General features: G+C 37.7%; 1 protein-coding gene across 2 annotated transcripts in view; it reads right to left on the bottom strand.

The window, feature by feature from the left end:
• Positions 1-17926, bottom strand: part of Mob1a (MOB kinase activator 1A) — a 23399-nt gene extending 5473 nt beyond the window's left edge. The window contains exons 1-5 of one of the 2 annotated variants that reach the window (XM_004844701.3): positions 17693-17926; positions 13827-13990; positions 7248-7341; positions 5547-5680; positions 522-685 (exon numbers count right to left, since the gene is read on the bottom strand). In XM_004844701.3, the coding sequence (XP_004844758.1) occupies positions 522-685; positions 5547-5680; positions 7248-7341; positions 13827-13990; positions 17693-17706 (570 nt within the window). In that variant the 5' untranslated portion in view covers positions 17707-17926. Of the gene's footprint in view, positions 1-521; positions 686-5546; positions 5681-7247; positions 7342-13826; positions 13994-17692 lie in introns of both variants that reach the window. The other variant, XM_004844700.3, reaches the window with a different exon arrangement.

Genomic DNA, 17926 nt, shown 5'->3' with positions numbered 1-17926 from the left:
AGCTAGGGGCTGAAAGCCCAAAAGGGGGGTGATGTCATTTTTTCCAAACTGGGGACTGAACTCAGGGCCTCATACATGCTAGGCAAGTGCTCTACCACTGTGCTATATTCCCAGCCTTTTATCCATTTTTTTAATACTGAGATTGGGTATAAAAAAAAAGAGAGAGAGAGATTGGGTATAAGTGGCCCAGGCTAGCCTCAAACTTGCAAGCCTCCTGCCTCAGCCTCCGATTATAGGTGTCACTAGAGAGCCTGATGCTACTACACAGATCAATAAAACAATGTGAAAGAGGGCTGGAGATTTAGCTCAGTGGTGCCACCACCTGCCTCGCAAGCAGAAGGACCCGAGTTCCATCCCCAGTGCCAAAAAAACCCCAAAAAGCAAAAAACAATGTGAAAGAGAAAACACTACTTATACTTAGCTTCTCTATACTGATAAATAAGACACACTGCTCTTTATTAAGGTTACAAATTCAAGTAAGTCAGAGCCACAGGTCCCAGAAATCAACATGGCTGCCTTACCTGAACAAAGAAAATAAAGTGCTTAAAGGAGGTGTTGAGGTGGGCCTCCTCCTGCAGCTGCATCACAGAATCAAAGTGCTGGTGATAAATATGAGCATATACCCTGAAGAGACGTTTTAGAATTGTCTTTGCCACAGACATGAAGTTTTTGGGAAATGGGACACCTGTAATTAAAACACACATACTTATCAGTCTCTTTAAAAAAAAAAACAAACTAGCTAATAGTTATGCATTTTGGGGGAGTTGTACCTGTATATATCATGTCTTGATCATTTTCCATCCCCGTACTTCCTCTTCCTAGCTCCCCTCCATCCTTTTCCCCATCTCAAAAAGTCTGCCATTTTGTTTCCTGTCATCTCTCATTTATCTTACTTTTACTTATTTATATTTTAAGTTTCTCATATGAGAAAAACCATGCAGTATTTAACTTTCTGTGTCTAACTTATTTCACCTAACATTATGGTCTCAACTTTCATTTATTTTCCTGAAAATGACAAGATTTTGTTCTTTACAGCAGAATAATATTCCACGGTGTACTGTATTTATCTATTCATATATTGATGGGCACCTAGGCTGTTTCCAGAGTTTAACTATTGTGAATTGCACTTAGAGATGGATATTCATGTATCACTGTAGTAGGATGCTTTTAACTCTTTCAAGAATATATCCAGGAGAGGCATAGCTAGGTCAAATGGATTTCCATTTTTAGTTTTCTGAAGAATCGCCATACTGATTTCCATAGTGGCTGTACTAGTCTTTTACCTAATATTCAGCAGCAAATTTCAACACTGCCATGAGAAACTGCAACACATAAACACACCCACAAACACACACAAGCCTATTACTGTTTATTTAACAGTCAAAAGAAGAAAACCTCCAAACCTAAGTATTTCTCACAGGCCACACGTTTTTCTAATTGCCTTAGATCAGTAGGCAAAAGCATTAATTACATAAGATGCTGCTGGATCGAAGTTAAAATAAACATAATTTTAGTTGTTTAAAATTATGGTTTCTTCTAAGGTTAAATGCAAGTATAAATTTTATTATGAACAGAATACTACTTTTGTAATTTGTTAACTTTTTTTTTTTTGGTACCAGGGATCAAACTCAGGACCCTGCACTTGCAAGGCAGGCGGTGGAACCACTGAGCTAAATCTCCAGCCCTGTAATTTGTTAAAACTACATACACATGTGCATGGACCTACACATGTTCAATTGGGACTGGAAACTCTCCTAAGCAAAGAAAAAGCCAGGTCTACTTCAAGTCATTATTGTGTATCTACAAGTTAAAAGAAGTATTTTCTAAATTCCTCCGGAAAGCTACGTTTCCATGTTCCTGCTACCTAAAAATAGGGTGTACTTCTTTTAAAAAGGGGGGAAGAGGGACCTCCCTATTTTTCAAAGAAAATAAACCCTCTTTATTAAAGAATGAGGAGGGTTTATTGGTCTATCTTAAACAGTGGAGTCACCTCGAGGATGCAACCAGCTACATTCCTGAGAATTTCAGTTGAGATTATCAAAGTCTCTTAGAAAACGAAGACAGGATAAAGACACTCCAACTGGCACTGGCTACAGTAAATAAGCACTAAGAAGGCATCTGCTTCCAAAACAACCTAGGTTAGCAGGCCTTAAGGCCCATTCCTTGATACAACTCTTTTTTTTTTTTTTGGTACCAGGGATGGAACTCGGGTCCTTCCGCTTGCGCAGCAGGCGGCGAAACAACTGAGCTAAATCCCCGGCATAATACAACTTTTGAAACAGCTTCTTTTTTCAATCTTTCAGAAAAGGGTTACTGAAACACTGTTTTCCCCTTAATTTTATTTTCTTTTTCTCTTAGCCAGCCCTTAATAGCTTGGAAAATTCAGTATACTTCACTGGATTTTGCATGTACTCCTCCAAGTCCTGGCTAACTTGACTTTTCAAATGTTATACAGGAGCACATGGACATTTTTCTCTGAGCAGGATTCTGTATTCACGTACTGAAAAGATATTTTAAAAAATCAAACCCCTTTTCTCAGAATGTACAAATGGGTATTTTGTTAATAACATTAATAACTTGAAGGGCCAAGGATTTAGCTCAGTGGTTCCGCTGCCTGCCTCGCAAGCACAAGGTCCCAAGTTTGATCCCTGTACCCAAGAAAACCAACAAACAAGGGCTGGGGATTTAGCTCAGTGGTTCCGGCGCCTGCCTCGCAAGCGCAAGGTCCCGAGTTCGATCCCCGGTACCCAAAAAAAAAAAAAAAAGAAAGAAAGAAAAAACCAACAAACAAAATTAGTAACTTGAAATATATTAGTAAAAAGTTAATAATAAAGTTATGTCTAGTAATACATAACCAGCAAAAGTAACGTGTGGACAATAGCCTAATAGGGATGGGGGAATTCTAGAACATGAGAATGAATTATTGAAGAACAGGAAGCTAAGAAAAAAAAGATGAAGTCAAAACTATTTTTTATCTCCCATAAGGAAGAGATCTTCAAGAATAAATAATCTGTTTTAATCTAAATACTTTCCAAGCTGTATTTAACACATATTCAAATAGAAGTAATATATAATAAAGAACCTGTGAGAAAGGAAAAGGTTTAATAACAGAATGGAAAAAGTGACCAACATCAGATCAAGTGTAACACTTCATATACATTTTTGCTGACATCACTGTAACTCAGCACTGTTCTGGAAGTATTGGTCAGTGCAGTTAGATAAGCATAAAAAAAAAGAATACATATCAGAAAGAGGCCAAATTAACATTACCTTCATAAGATGAAGTTGCATACTTCAAAAACTTAAGAGATACTGATAGTTTCTCTGGTATAAGAAACTGAAAGTGTAAATAAGGATCAAAATGTATAACAGATAATGTGAAACAAGAAGAAAAGGTCTACAGGGGAAGGGCAAGTGGGAGGAGTAGGGGAAAGGAAAGAAGGGAAGGGAAAAAATATGAGAAAAGGAAAACAATGGAAACAAAGTCTTTGTAAATAGGGACGGGTGGAGGGGTTGAAGGGAGAGCAGAGGAATGGGGAAAAAATAAGAACAAAGATATATCATGTAAAGGTAAAAATTCCCAATGATGAATGTCATCATATTGTATACCTAAAATGTACCAATAAACTTAATAAAAAAAAACTTAAGAGAACCAAAAATTAACAAGATAGAGCCTGACAGTTATAAAAATCAATAGCTTTGCAATATATCAAATAATAACCAATTAGAAACCAAGTATTAATAAAAAATAAAATGCCTAGGAATAAGCCAGGCATGGTGATGCATGCCTGTAACGACAGCACTCAGGAGGCTGAGGAAGGAGGATCGCCACAAACCCAGCTCAGGCTACATAGAAAGTTCAAGGCCAGCTTGAACTGCACAGCGAGACCTTTTCTCAAAAAAACAAAAACGAAAAATAAAATTAAAAATGCCTAGGAATAAACTTGAGAAACTTTAAGGATTAACATAAAATAGAATTTTACAGAGGAAAGAAGACTTAGTAAATAAAAGAATAAATGAAAAATGATCTTTTATTCTTGGCTAGAAGACTCAGTATTGTAAACAAAATAAGAATATATTTGTGTATAAAAATTAGATGCAATCTAAAAACTTTGTTTTTTTACCTTGAGAAAATCATTCTAAATTCTTGGGAAAGAGAAATACCTCATAACAGCTGTGAATATTCTGAAAAAGAAGAGAAAGGAAAGGAGGCTAGCCTTGTAAGATGGCAAAAGATAAGGGCCAGGGATTCAGTTCAGTGGTTCCTGTGCCTGCCTCCCAAGCGCAAGGTCTCGAGTTCAATCCCTGGTACCAAAAAAAAAAAAAAAAGATGGCAAAAGATACATGGACATGTGAATGAAAACTCTGAAATTTCCATAGGAAGTGATAAAGAGATTAGAAGACCCCCAAATATATAGTAATTTACTGTGCACATAAGATAATCGAGAAAAAAGACACATGTATTCAATAAGTGAACTGGAACAAACTGACTAAATTTTTTGTCTGGAAAATAATGAAAGCAGCATTCAGAACAACTCCTGGGGCTAGGGATTTAGCTCAGTGGCACTGCACCTGCCTTGCATGTCCAAGGTCCTAAGCTCGATTCCCGGTACAGGAAAAAACAGGAAAAGAAAAAAGAGAAAAAACTCCTGATATACCAAAGTGTTAAATGGAAAAGAAATCACAAAAGTGCTAAATGAAAACATAAATATTTTTATAACCCAGAAGCAGAGAAAAATTTTTTCATCAGTATATTAAAACTCTCAAGTCATAAAGAAATAATTAATAAGACAAAATGAGAGATGTACAGAGCAAAACAGTCCATCAACAAATAATACAAAAGACAGTACAGGACAAAATACAAAGAGCTAATATCCCTAACATAGAAATGGACAAAAGATATAAACAGAAAACATACAATGCTCAATAAAACAAAATGGAGTCAATCTTATCAATATTTTAAAAATGTACAGTGAAGCAAAATGTATTCCTCAATTTGCAAAAGACAAAAAGAAAAAATGAGTAGCCAGGGATTTAGCTCAGTGGTTCCAGCACCTGCCTCCCCAGCGCAAGGTCCCGAGGAGTTTGATCCCTGGTACCAAAAAAAAAAAAAGAGAGAGAGAGAGAAAGAAAAAATGAGTAATAATCAGCACAGTAAAGAAAGACAGGCAGACACAAACATACTAGAGGGAGTATATACTGGTACAAACTTTTTTGAGAAGAATGTAGCAGACTCTATTAAAAAACATTTTTTTTTTTTGAGGTAAGGTCTCAGTAAGTAGCCTTGAACTCAAATATTCCTGCCTCACAGGGGCCAGGGTTTTAGCTCAGTGGTTCTGCTGCCTGGTTTGCAAGTGCAAGGTCCCAAGTTTGATCCCTGGTACCAAAAAAAAAAAAAAAAAACTACTCCTGCCTCAGCTTCCTAAGTGTTAGGACTACAGGTGTGTGCCACCATGCCTAACTCTATCAAATTACTTTAAAGTAACAGAATACTGAAAAAAACTACATAATTCAGAAAGAAAAATAGTTCTACAACATTAACTCACCAATCTTAGAAGGAAAAAGAGTTTCATCATCAAGCTGATCCTGAACCCAGGTCATCAAATAGTCGATGTATTTTGGTGCAGAACATTTGATTGGCTTTTTAATATTAGTACCATCTGCCCAGTGATACTCATACCTGGAGATAAATATGTTTTACTGATAGTTTTAAAAAACATTAATAAATGTGGAACTTCACATTTTGTTAATAAAAACTATTTAACTTTAATAAATTACCTAAAGTTCTACTGAAGATTACTGTCAATTCCCTACAGAATTACTCTGAAATGTGCCGGATATAACTGGAAGAGGGAGACAACGTGGCAGCTGCCAGTGCCAGAAGGGCTGTTTTCTTTTTCTTCTTTTTTTTTTTTCATTAAGTTTATTGGTACATTTTAGGTATACAATACAGTTACATTTATCATTGGGATCTTGTACCTTCACATGACATATCTTGGTTCTTATTTTTTCCCCATTCCCCTAACCTTCCTTCACCCCCTCCACCATTTCCTATTTTCAAAGACTTTGTTTCCATTTTTTTCCTTTTCTCATATTTTTTCTTTTCCCCAGAAGAGCTATTTTCTAAGACAGCCCAGGACAGATAAAGGAACTGCACTCCTATCTGCAAGTCAGAAAGGTGCCGAGGGCTGTGTAATGAGGAAATGGATCCTCCACATTCTGAGACCCTTGGCCATATGTTATCATCAGTGGTACCAAGATTATCAAATCCTGGAGATAGTGTTAGAGATATATTTTTTGTAGCCATGCATATTTTTTCCCTTCACCTTTGCTGACCTAGAACAATCGACAAGATTTACGTCAAATTTCTTCAGGCATTTAAGCCATAGATATGTTTATATTTCCCATTTATTTTCTTTTAATGTTTGATGAATGAAACAACATAAAATAACAACATCCCTCTAAAATACTGCAACAAAAATAGGATTAAAAAACTCATTTGGGGGCTGGGGATTTAGCTTATTGGCGCCGCACCTGTCTTGCAAGCACAAGGTCCTAGGTTTGACCAACCCCCAGTACCAGAAAAAAAAAAAAACTCATTGGAGATCTTTTTTTCTTTATACCTATAGAAAAGTCAAAGTATAAGAGAAAAACATTTTGATACTATTTATTGTTACATAAAATCTGTAATTTATTATAAGAAAAAAGACTGTAAGGAAACACCAAAACATTAATCCCATCATAATATGACTTAACGTTACAGATGATAAAGAGTTCTATACTCTTTTTAGATTTTTTGAAATTTATTATAGTCAAAATATGTTTTAACCTAGCATCTTTAAGCCAGATAATGATTTCTAAATTGTGCTGCTTTCATTAACACTAAATAAGCACGAGGAAAAAATAATCAAATATTTAAAGACCGACTAAAAACTTTCAAAAATTCATTCAGAAGCTAGCAAGAAACCATCAAATGAAAAAAACAGAAGTTTTGGGATACAAGATAAACATAATTCAAATTTCTACACTTTTATTGCTACAAAAGAACACTCAAGAGTTACCATGATGCAGTATAAAACTCAAACACTACCCACAGAAATAACAGCTATAGGTCAGTATTCATGAACAAAACAGAATCATCTTTACATAAGCAGACATATGATAAAAACAAAAAAATCTATTATTTGACATATCTATCAGTGATAAAGCAAAAGTAATCCCAACACCTCTATAACAGGCTGTCATACCTGGGGCCTGCAGACATGACTGGACAGCTTGCTTCAGTGCAGAATTCTGTAATAGTTCCATACAACATGTTGATTTGATTGAAGAAATCCACAGCTGCAGAGGTAATGGCAGAATTGTGTTAATGTCAGACTTCTCAGTTGAAGAAAAAAAAATGGACAAATTTGTTTTTTGAGATGGGGTCATGCTATATTTGTCCAGGTTGGCCTCAGACTCCCAAGCTCAAGTGATCCTCCTTGCCAAGTAACTGAGACTACAGGTGCATACTCTCATAGCCAATTATACAATTTGATTACAGTAAGTCCCTGACTTACAAATGAGTTCCGTTCCTGGAGAACGTTTCTAAGCTGTACTTGACAAAGTGAGTCTTACACAGTACACCTGTGCAAAGTTCACAACTCAAATGTTCATAAGTCAGGGACTTACTGTATATCCAAGGGAAGGAAAAATCATTAGCTTCTCATCAACCTGAATCAAACAATGATTTGTCAGAAAGAAGGAAAAACGTATTGCAGAATATACTGTGAGGGAGAAGGCATACCAGCTATACCAACAGGCCTTTTAGACATAGATTTCAGCATAAACATTTCAGCACATTGAGGACATAAAAAAAGACAGGATTGAGTCCTTTGCTGTGGGCCCTCCAGCTAACAGAAGGGATAAAATTTCTAAAAATGAGTAATACAGGGCCGGGAATTTAGCTCAGTGGTTCTTCCCCCTGCCTCACAAGCACAAGGACCTGAGTTTGATCGCCAGTACCCAAAAAAAAAAAAAAAAAAAAAAAAAAGAGTAATACAAGATAGTGTACAAGAACATAGGATTAAAAAAAAAATCGGATCCACCCAGGTACAGTGGTGCACACCTATGATCTCAACTACTTGGGAGGCTGAGGCAGGAGAACTGCCAAGGTGGAGGCCAGCCTGGGCAACTTGGCAAGACCCTATAAATGAGTATTAATTGATCAATCAAACAATACATATATAGCTAGGGATGTAGCTAGAAGGTAGAGTGCTTGCTTAGCACGTGCGAGTTTAACATCTAGCACTGCCCTTACACAAAAAACAAAAAGGACCAACAGTAAGTGCTGAGGTTCAGGGAAAAGGCAAACAGCTGAGCTAATTATGGAGCATTTCCTAGATGAGCTTCAGCTAGAACTGGAAGATGAAGATGGAGTAATTAATAAACCTGAGTGGGCCGGGGATTTAGCTCAGTGATTCTCCTGCCTGCCTCGCAAGCTCAAGGACCCGAGTTTGATCCCCCGTACCCCCCCCCAAAAAAATCTGAGTGAAGTGTAAGTATTCTGTGCAAAGAGAACCACGAAAACTTGGAAAAGTTTTTTTAAAATACTTTGGTCCTCTAAGGAAACACCGGAAAATCAAGTAGGGTTTTTCCAAGCTTCTTAAAAAATACTTTAAAAAAATTCACTTTGTCAAAAGGAACTTTACATAAAACTCCCTCATCCATAGCCTTTCCTCTTAATTAGTCATGTTTCTAAGAAAGTAGCATGTAAGTCCCCAATAATCATGCAAAATAGGCTGGGGATTTAGCACAGTGGTTTCCACTGCCTGCCTTGCAAGCGCAAGGACCTGAGTTTGATCCCTGATACAAAAAAAAAAACAAAACCATGCAAAATAAGTATGCCCAGATGGTGGCTGGTACTCAAAGTGTGGCACAGGGATTCCCTGTTTCTGGCAGGATCTGTGAGGCCAAACCATTTTTTTGGGTACTGGGAATCAAACTCAAGACCTTGCGCTTTCGAGGCAGGTGGCAGAACCACTGAGCTAAATCCTCGGCCCCCAAAACTATTTTAATTGCTCTTTTCACTCTTTCTGTGAAGAGGTTACAGTGGAATTTTCAGAGATTCCATGATATCACAACAGAGTGAATGCAGAAGCAAATCTGAGACTCTTACAGCCCATTAATCCAGACAGTAAATAAGATTTACAAAAATACAAAACAATGCCTATAATCCCAGCACTCGGGAGGCTGAGGCAGGAGAATTGCCACAAGTTTGAGGCCAGCCTGGGTGACATAATGAGTTTAAGGCCAGCCCTGGTCCAAAAAAAAAACCATCAAAAAACAAAAAACAAACAAACAAAACAAAACCATATTTCTCCCTGAAATTGATTTTGGAGAACACTTTTTTTTTTTTGGTACCAGGGATAGAACTTGGGACGTTGCACTTGTGAGGCAGGGAGCGGAACCATGGAGAACACTTTTTAATAACAATATTTCCCACTTTGCTTCTTCATATAAAATTTAGAATCAGATTTTTGATAACCATTAGATAACTCATTGACATTTTATTGACTGTCTTTTTATTGCTCTTATCAACATTGATAATCCCTGTTCCCCTTTTTTGGATTTTTTTTTGGTACCAGGAATCGAACTCAGGACCTTGCACTTGCCAGGCAGGTGCCGTGCCACTGAGCTAAACCCCTGGCCCTTTTTTGGATTTTTGAGACAGGGTCTCGCTATGTAGTTCACACTGGTCTTGAATAATCATTTTCTTCAGTGCATTGTGATAAAAACCTCATGTGAGCTACATGTGTAATTTAAGTCTTCTCATAACTATATTTAAAATATTTTATTTTTCTTAACTTATTAAAAAGCCATGTTCATATCACTGAAAGAAGAAAAGGTACAAAATTATGTAGTATGTTATCTTTTTTTTTTTTTTTTTTTTTTTTTGGTACCAGGGATCGAACTCGGGTCCTTGTGCTTGTGCAGCAGGCAGTGAAACCGCTGAGCTAAATCCCCGGCCCTAGTATGTTACCTTTTGTGTAAGAAAGGATAAAGAAACTTAGGAGGTGGGAGACAGAAAAAGAAGTAGTTGCCTATGTGTTGGAGTAGCTAAAATTTAGGGGTTTTTCCCTCAATATTTTTCATATTGTTTTGATATTTGAGCCATGTAAAGTATTATTCAAGAGAAAACTCTTTTAAACCTTTATTTAAATAACCAATGCTTATTACAAAGGCCTCAGATTTTTCTTTGAGACATACTGCTGTAAATCAAATCAAACCGTTTATTTGCTTTTTTGTTTATTTGTTTTGAGACAAGATCTCACTATGCAGTCCAGGCTGGCCTTGAACTCACTATGTAGCCCAGGCTACCCTGGAACCCACAGCAATCCTCCTGCCTCAGCCTCCTAAGTGTGGGGATTACAGTTCTGCACCACCAGGCCTGGCTCAAACCTTTCAGTCCCTTGTTCTCATTTTTTTTCTTAAAAATTATTGAGAATTTCAGAGAACTTTTAACTATAATGTGGCTGGTATTACTATTTTAAATATTTTTATTAAGTTCATTTAAAAATAATAAATCCATTACATGTTAATACTGGAAGACTGACACCCCTCAATTTCAACACTTACTATAAAGTACAGTAACAGAGTCAGTGCAGTATTGGTGAGAGAGCAAATAATTCAATGGACTAGCATGGAGAACACAGAAATAGATCCACATAAATATATAATATTTGACAAAGGAGCAGAGTCAACACAATGGAGAAAAGACAGTTTTCAACAAATGGTACTAAAACTACTGGATATTCATATGCAAAAAGATGAATCTAAGCTGGGCATGGTGTGGCACGCCTGTGATCCCAGCACTTGGGAGGCAGAGGCGGCAGATGGCTCCAAGTTTGAGGCCATCCTGGGCTACATAGCAAAACCCCGCCTCAAAAAAAAAAAAAAAAAAAAAAAGATGAATCTAGACACAGACCTTACACCCTTCACTAAAATCCACTCAAAATTAATAATAGACCTAAATGTAAAATGCAAAAAGTACACAACTCCTAGGAGATATGGGAGAAGCAGAGGAGAAAATCTAGGTGACTTTGGGTTTAGCAATGACCTTTAAGATCAAAGGCACAATTTATGAAAGAAGTGATAAGCTGGACTTCATTAAATTAAAATTTTTTGCTCTGCAGAAGACATTATCAAGAGAGCAGAAAGACAAGCAGCAGCCTGGAAGAAAATGTTTGCAAAAGACATATGTGATAAAGGACTGTGATCTAAAATACACAAAGAACTTTTAACTTTCAACAAACAATAAGAAAACAATTTAAAAAATGAACCAAAGACCTTAACAGATACCTCACCAAAGATACACAGGCAGCAAATAAGTACATGAAAAGATGTGCCACAACAAACGTCATCAGGAAAATGAAAATGAAAATAATAAAACACCACTACTTGGAATGGTCAAAACCCAGGACACTGACAACACCAAAAACTGATAAGGCTGTGGAGCAACAGGAGAGCTCACTCTCACTCCCTGCTAGTGGGAAAGCAAAATGATAGTCACTGTGGGAGACTGATAGTTTGTTTTCTTTTTTGGCACCGGGGATCAAACTCAGGACCTTGTACTTGCAAGGCAGGTGAGGTGCCACTGAGCTAAATCCTCGGCCCCAAAGACCGACAGTTTCTTACAAAACCAAACAGTCTCACCATACATCTGGTCACTGTGTTTAGTATTTACTCAAAGGAGTTGAAAACTTAAGTCCACACAAAAACTTGCACATTGTACATTTACAAAGGCTTTATTTACAATTGTCCAAACCTGGAAGCAATCAGGATATTTTTCAGTAGGTGAATGGATTAAGTGTGATATACCTACAAAATGGAATATTCAGGGCTTAAAATAAAGAGTTATCAACCATGAAAAGACATGGAAGAGACTTAAACATTATTAAGTTTAAGAAGTCAGTATGGAAAAGCTATATACTAATTACAACTATATGACATCCTGGAAAAGACAGAACTATAGAGACAGTAAGAATCAGTGGTTGCCAAAGATTCTGTGATGATATTATAGTAGTGAATGCTGTCATTATAAACTTGTCCAAACCCAGAGAATGTACAAGAAGAATAATGAATTTTATTATAAACTATGAACTTTGGGTAATTAAAAAAATACAACTACACACTACGGAAACATATACCACCAGCTATCAAGTAGTTAGTTGTAGATAAAAACAAAATCAAACCTGAATGATAACCGCTAACATGGTTACCACTAGCCACATATGGTTACTATACTTACATTAAAATTTAATTCTATTAAATTAAAAATTCAGTTCCTCTGTCACATTAGCCACATGTCGAGGGCTAAATAGTCACACGGAAGGTAGAGAACATTCTTACCTTTGCAGAAAGTTCTACAGCACAATGCTGCTCTACATCTAATGTTACAGGAGATAAAAGGAGAAACAGAAAACGATAATGGATGCCCTGGGGATAGAATCAGCAGAATTCATACCATGGAAAACAAATGACCTGGTTTCTTCAACAATAAAGAAAGGGGGGGGGGGGGGGCAATGGAAGGAAATCTACAGATTAAGGGATTCGAGAAAACACATATACAGTCCCTATTGGATCCTGATGTAAACTAAGCTTAAATTTTTAAAAAAAAAAAAAAAAAGGAAAAATATTAATTAGGACAATCAGGAAAATGTGAACACTGAGTAGATAATTTGATAACATTAAAAGATGATTTTTTTCTCTATGTATGTGTGTGGCATGGGAGACTGAACCCAGAACTTTGAGCATGCTAGGCAAGCATTCTACCACTCACTGAACTACACCCCAATCCTTTTTAAATTTTATTTTGAAACAGGGTCCCAGGCTATTCCAGGCTCAGTTGAAGGCTGGCCTCAAAATTGATCCTCTTGTCTCAGCCTCTCAAATAGCTGGAATTACATATGCAACTCTGCCTGGTTGTCATTATCCTTGTCTTTGGGGATACTTATAGATGAAATAATATGTCTGGGGTCTGCATCAAAATAGTCAGGGGGCATAAAGAAGCACAATTAGCCACAAATTGGTACTTATTGAAGCTGGATAATGGGTACCTGGGAATTCACTGTCCTAGTTTCTCTACTTCTTTATGTCTGAAATTTTTCATTACAAAGTTCCCAGAACTGATCTCACCTCAGAAATCAGAGGGTATCCTAGCCTCAGCACATCATTTTATGTCAAGCTCTTGTTCTCCTGAACTCAGCTCCTGGATCCCTTCATTTCCTCCTAGCCTTTCAATTTCTTTCTGAGCACTGTAACTCACAACAAACAACAGACTGCCCACTGGAACCGCAATGGATTTTTGTGAATGTATAGGTCAATGAATACTGCTGGGGTGGGGATAAAACTGTGCAATGGATTCTTATAAATGCACGGTCCCCAGGTGAAAATCCTGGCATTTACAATCCTTTATTTGACGTTGTTCAGCTCTCCATGGTATTTTCCTCAAAATGAGCCCAAAGCACTCCTCACTTCTCAACCACACAAGCTACTCAGTATTGTGAAGAACACAGTTTTAGATGTATTTCTATTTATGTTTCTTTACAGTTAATCTGACATATTACAATTTATATCTGTAAAAGAAAATCCATTATCAAGATTTTAGCCAGGTGTGGTAGCACACGCCTGTAATCCCAGCTCTCAGGAAGCATGGCAAGAGGATCCTGTGAGTTCAAGGCCAACCTGAACAATGTGCCAACCTGAACAATGTGGAAAGACCCTGCCAAAAACAAAAGCAAAAACAACCACCATTGGTTTCTCTAAACCAATGAAGCTGAACTTACTGTTAACAGCAATCCATTCATTGAGGTCCTCTCCCTCTGGCAACATAACTGCTTGTCTCAGATTTCCACTTCCTAGAGTTGCTTCTGCATGTTTTAAGAGTTCATACTGATGAGACCCTTCAGGGATATTCTTCTTGGGCTTGAATGTTTTAGAAGAGCGGCTGCTGCTGTTGGGTTAAAAGAAAAAATGTATGAATTTTTAGGACTAAAAGCAGAATGACATGATTTTAGGTATAGAAATAAAAATACTCCCTGAAAGATCCCAAGATGGAAAGAGGGGATGATGATCACAACAAAAGAATTTTAGGGCTGAAGGTGTAGTTCAGTAATACAATGCTTGTCCACCATGCATGGGGGCAGGGTCATAGGGGTATTTAATTTATTCCCACACATGAAAGCTGGATAAGTAGCATAATTTCACAAATAAGTAAAAAGTGATATACCCCATGCAGAAGTCTGTCATGGGTCCTTTAACCAAAGGAGAAAAAAACAAACAAACCAGAGTATAGTCTTTTGTCACTAGCTTTGTAACTACCTAAAAAAACCTTACTTTCTTTTAGCCTCGATTATCTACAGAAAATGATAAAGGGAAGGCTCTAACTCTTAAGTTTCTCACTTTCAGGATCCAATTTTCCATATCAAAACATTTGAGATACTATCAAACCATGGTAAAAGAAATACTAACATTTTGAAGTTTTAGTTAGGAAAATGAGATGGACACAACAATTACTGGGGAAAAGTTAAGTTTTAATTTCTATTTCATATCATTCACAAGGTGTTCCTAACATGACACAAGGCTTAGAAACCTTAAAGAAAAAATGAACTTATTTCAAATCATAACAATTAGAATTTCCATAACAGAGCAAACACGTAAGTAACTAAGTAACAAAAAGCACATGCAGCATATGTTACAAAAGATTAGCCGGACAAAAAAGAACTTCTAGAACTTGTTAAAGGAATTCTTTAGAAAAACTGCTAAGGAGAGGAAAAGGTAATTCAGAAGTACAATGATCAATGAACATGTGAAAAACTGTTCAATTTAAGATTTATTTTTCTCTGAGAGTTAACAGAATGAGGCTGGGTGTGGTGGCACACACCCGTAATTCTAGTACAATAGGTGGCTGAAGCAAGAGGCCTGTAAATTTGAGTCCCACCTGAGTAACCCTGCAACTCAGGTAGACAATATCTCAAAATAAAACATTTTTAAAAAGCACTGGGGTTATGCTCACTTCGGCAGCACATATACTAAAAAGCACTGGGGTACACAGCTCAGTGCAAAGGCCCTGGGTTCAATTCCTAGTACCAGAAAAAAAAGTTAGAATGACTACATTGGTTAAGTATAGACTAGGGAATAGAGAAATTAATACATTAATCACTATCTCTGGAAGTGTAAAGTGCTCAACATTGTAACAGTTCCTTAAACCATCCATTCCATTTGTAAATCTCTCTCCTAGGTATGAATAAGGATGTGTTTTCCAAGATTGTTTTTAATAGTGAAAACCTGGAAAGAATCCTAAAGTTTACCAGTACAGGATTAAATAAAGTATGGCACATTTATATCATGTAATATTTTATAGTAGTAAAGAAGGACAGAGAGTAGATATATTCATACAGAAAGATGCTAAACACATTACAGAACCAAATGTACAGCAAAACCTCTTTTAATGCACAGAAGGTATCAGAACAAGGCACCCAAAACTGGTAGTGATATTACTTCTAGGAAGGGGAAAGGAACAAAGTTGTGGTTTTTCACTTTGCTTGAGGAATTTTAATTTAAATTTTTTTTTTTTTTTTTGGTACCGGGGATTGAACTCAGGACCTTGCACTTGCAAGCAGGTGCTAGAACCACTGAGCTAAATCCCTGGCCTAATTTTTAAAAATTTGAGTAGTATGTATTTGTACTATATGATTATATTCACCGTAGGGAGTTGATACATGTACACAATACATCTTTATTGAACTTTAAATGTGTAAGAAATAAAAAAGAATGTGAAAACACTAAAAATCAAATATGGAAAGTTTTTTAACATGGTAAAGAACCACACTGAATAGGAAAGTACTTAAATTAGAAGGACCAGTCCTGTACACATAGAAATAAGCTGTAAATTACAGGGGACTAAGTATGTAAAACTAATATGAATGATTTCTCAACATTCAATATGATCTTCATCTAAATTAAAACTTTTGTGCTTCAAGTGACATTATCAACCCAGTGGAAATGATCCACAGGATGGAAGAAAATATTCGCAATCTTAGATGTGATACATGGGACTTGTAGCCAATAAAAAACTCTTGGAGCTCGAAAACAAAAAGGCAGCCCAATTTAAAAAGGGACAGGCCGGGAATTTAGCTCAGTGGTTCTGCCACCTGCCTCGCAAGCTCAAGGCCCCCAGTTCGATCCCCAGTACCAAAAAAAAAAAAATCAAATTCTACTTCACACTCAGATGGCTACAATTAGCAAGTGCTAGAGAGGGTGTGGGGAAATCTGAACCCTCACACAGAGCCGGTGAGGACACAAAATGGCACAGTGCTTTGATAAAGTTTGGTAGTTCCCAAAAAGGTTAAACAGAGGTCCAATATAAATCAGCAATTCCACTCTCAGTATATACCCAGGAGATAGGAACACATACATCCCCACAAAAACCTGTACACAAATGCTCACAGCAGCATTATTTAAAATAGCCAGAAAGTGGAAAACTTCGTGTCAATCAACACAAAGTTTCAAAGAAATAAAGCCAAACATTTAGGTCCAAAAGGCAACCACGGTGCATCCACAAATAAATTTCTAGTTAAAAATAAACTCAGACTTGGATGTTCCTTGCGTGTGTAATACTTCCGATAATATGAAAATTAGTAACTAAATCTGTTGTTTGAGATGGGGTGGTCTTGAACTCTTGATCCTCCTACCTTCTGAGCAGCTGGCCTTACAATACAAGCATGCACTACCGCGCCTCGCTTTAAATCATACAGACTTTTTGACATGGTGATCGTGTGTTGGAGACTATACCTTAAGAAAATAATCTAAAGGCAGGAAAATCAAGTACAGACAGATACTTTTAGTAATGCTATTTTATAACAGCAATATACTAGAAAGAATCTGTACTTCTCACATTAAAGAAGTGAGTAAACTCCGGTTATGAAACACTGCAATTCAGTAAAATGTAATTAAAAATGTCAAGCAAGTGGGTTTCATTCATAACTAAAAATGGTTATTCAATTATATAACAGTTAAGTAATATACAAAGTAGAGAACACTACTTGAGAATAAGGCGCCAGAGCGTCTTAAATCTTAATGTCATCAAAGAATTAAAAAACTTGTCCATTTAAGCCTCGTTTGGGCTCAAGTATCTCTAAAATGGCATTCTATTGAGGACAATATTTACAGTCACAAAATCGGTAAGCAGGCAGAACCAGAGTTGGACAGAAGGGTGTGGCTGCAAGGCTCACACCTAACTTCAAGATTCTCAAGTAAGGCGCTCCACTCTCTCCTGGGGCAGCATTTTTCGAAAAGGGTTAAATTAACACTGGCAATAACGAAACTAAACAATAAAAAAGGAGTAAAAAGACCTAAGTCAGCAAGGATCGGTACCAGAGGATCGAATTTTGAGAGAAACTGGGAGCCCGTAGCCGGACCAGATCCCTCCTCCCTCAGGGGCGCTGGGGCGGAAAAGTTTGGAGGCGCCGCCGGCCTCCGGGCCTTTCAACTGCCCAACAACTAGCTCCGCTTCCTCCGCCAAGACCTTGCCCTCTGTCGGCCCCGCCCCACCTCCAGACATCTCCCCGAACCCAAGCAGGCACCGGGCGGGCTCCGACCACCCGACCCGACCCCGGGACCCCGCCCGAACTCGGACCCCGGCCCCACTCACAAGAGGAAGCTCATCTTCGGTCCTCGGAGGAGAGGGGAGGGGCCGCTGGCCCCTGCCCCGGTCAGGTTCGGAACCCGCGCGGGAACCGACAGTCAGCGGACGATCCCTCAGCTCGCGGACAGAGGAAGCCGGGCTCCGAGTCGGGTTAGAGCAGCTGCTAGCTGGTGCCAACCGCGGCGGCCACCTCTCCCGCTTCCCCCACCCCGCAGACCTGAAATGCGGAACAGCAAAATC

Source organism: Heterocephalus glaber, unplaced genomic scaffold (genome assembly GCF_053883595.1).
Source record: "Heterocephalus glaber isolate CG9 unplaced genomic scaffold, H.glaber_assembly_v1.0 deba00000470, whole genome shotgun sequence".
Taxonomy (NCBI): domain Eukaryota; kingdom Metazoa; phylum Chordata; class Mammalia; order Rodentia; family Bathyergidae; genus Heterocephalus; species Heterocephalus glaber.
Note: the sequence above shows the minus strand (reverse complement) of the source record. Positions and strands in the feature narration are given on the sequence as shown.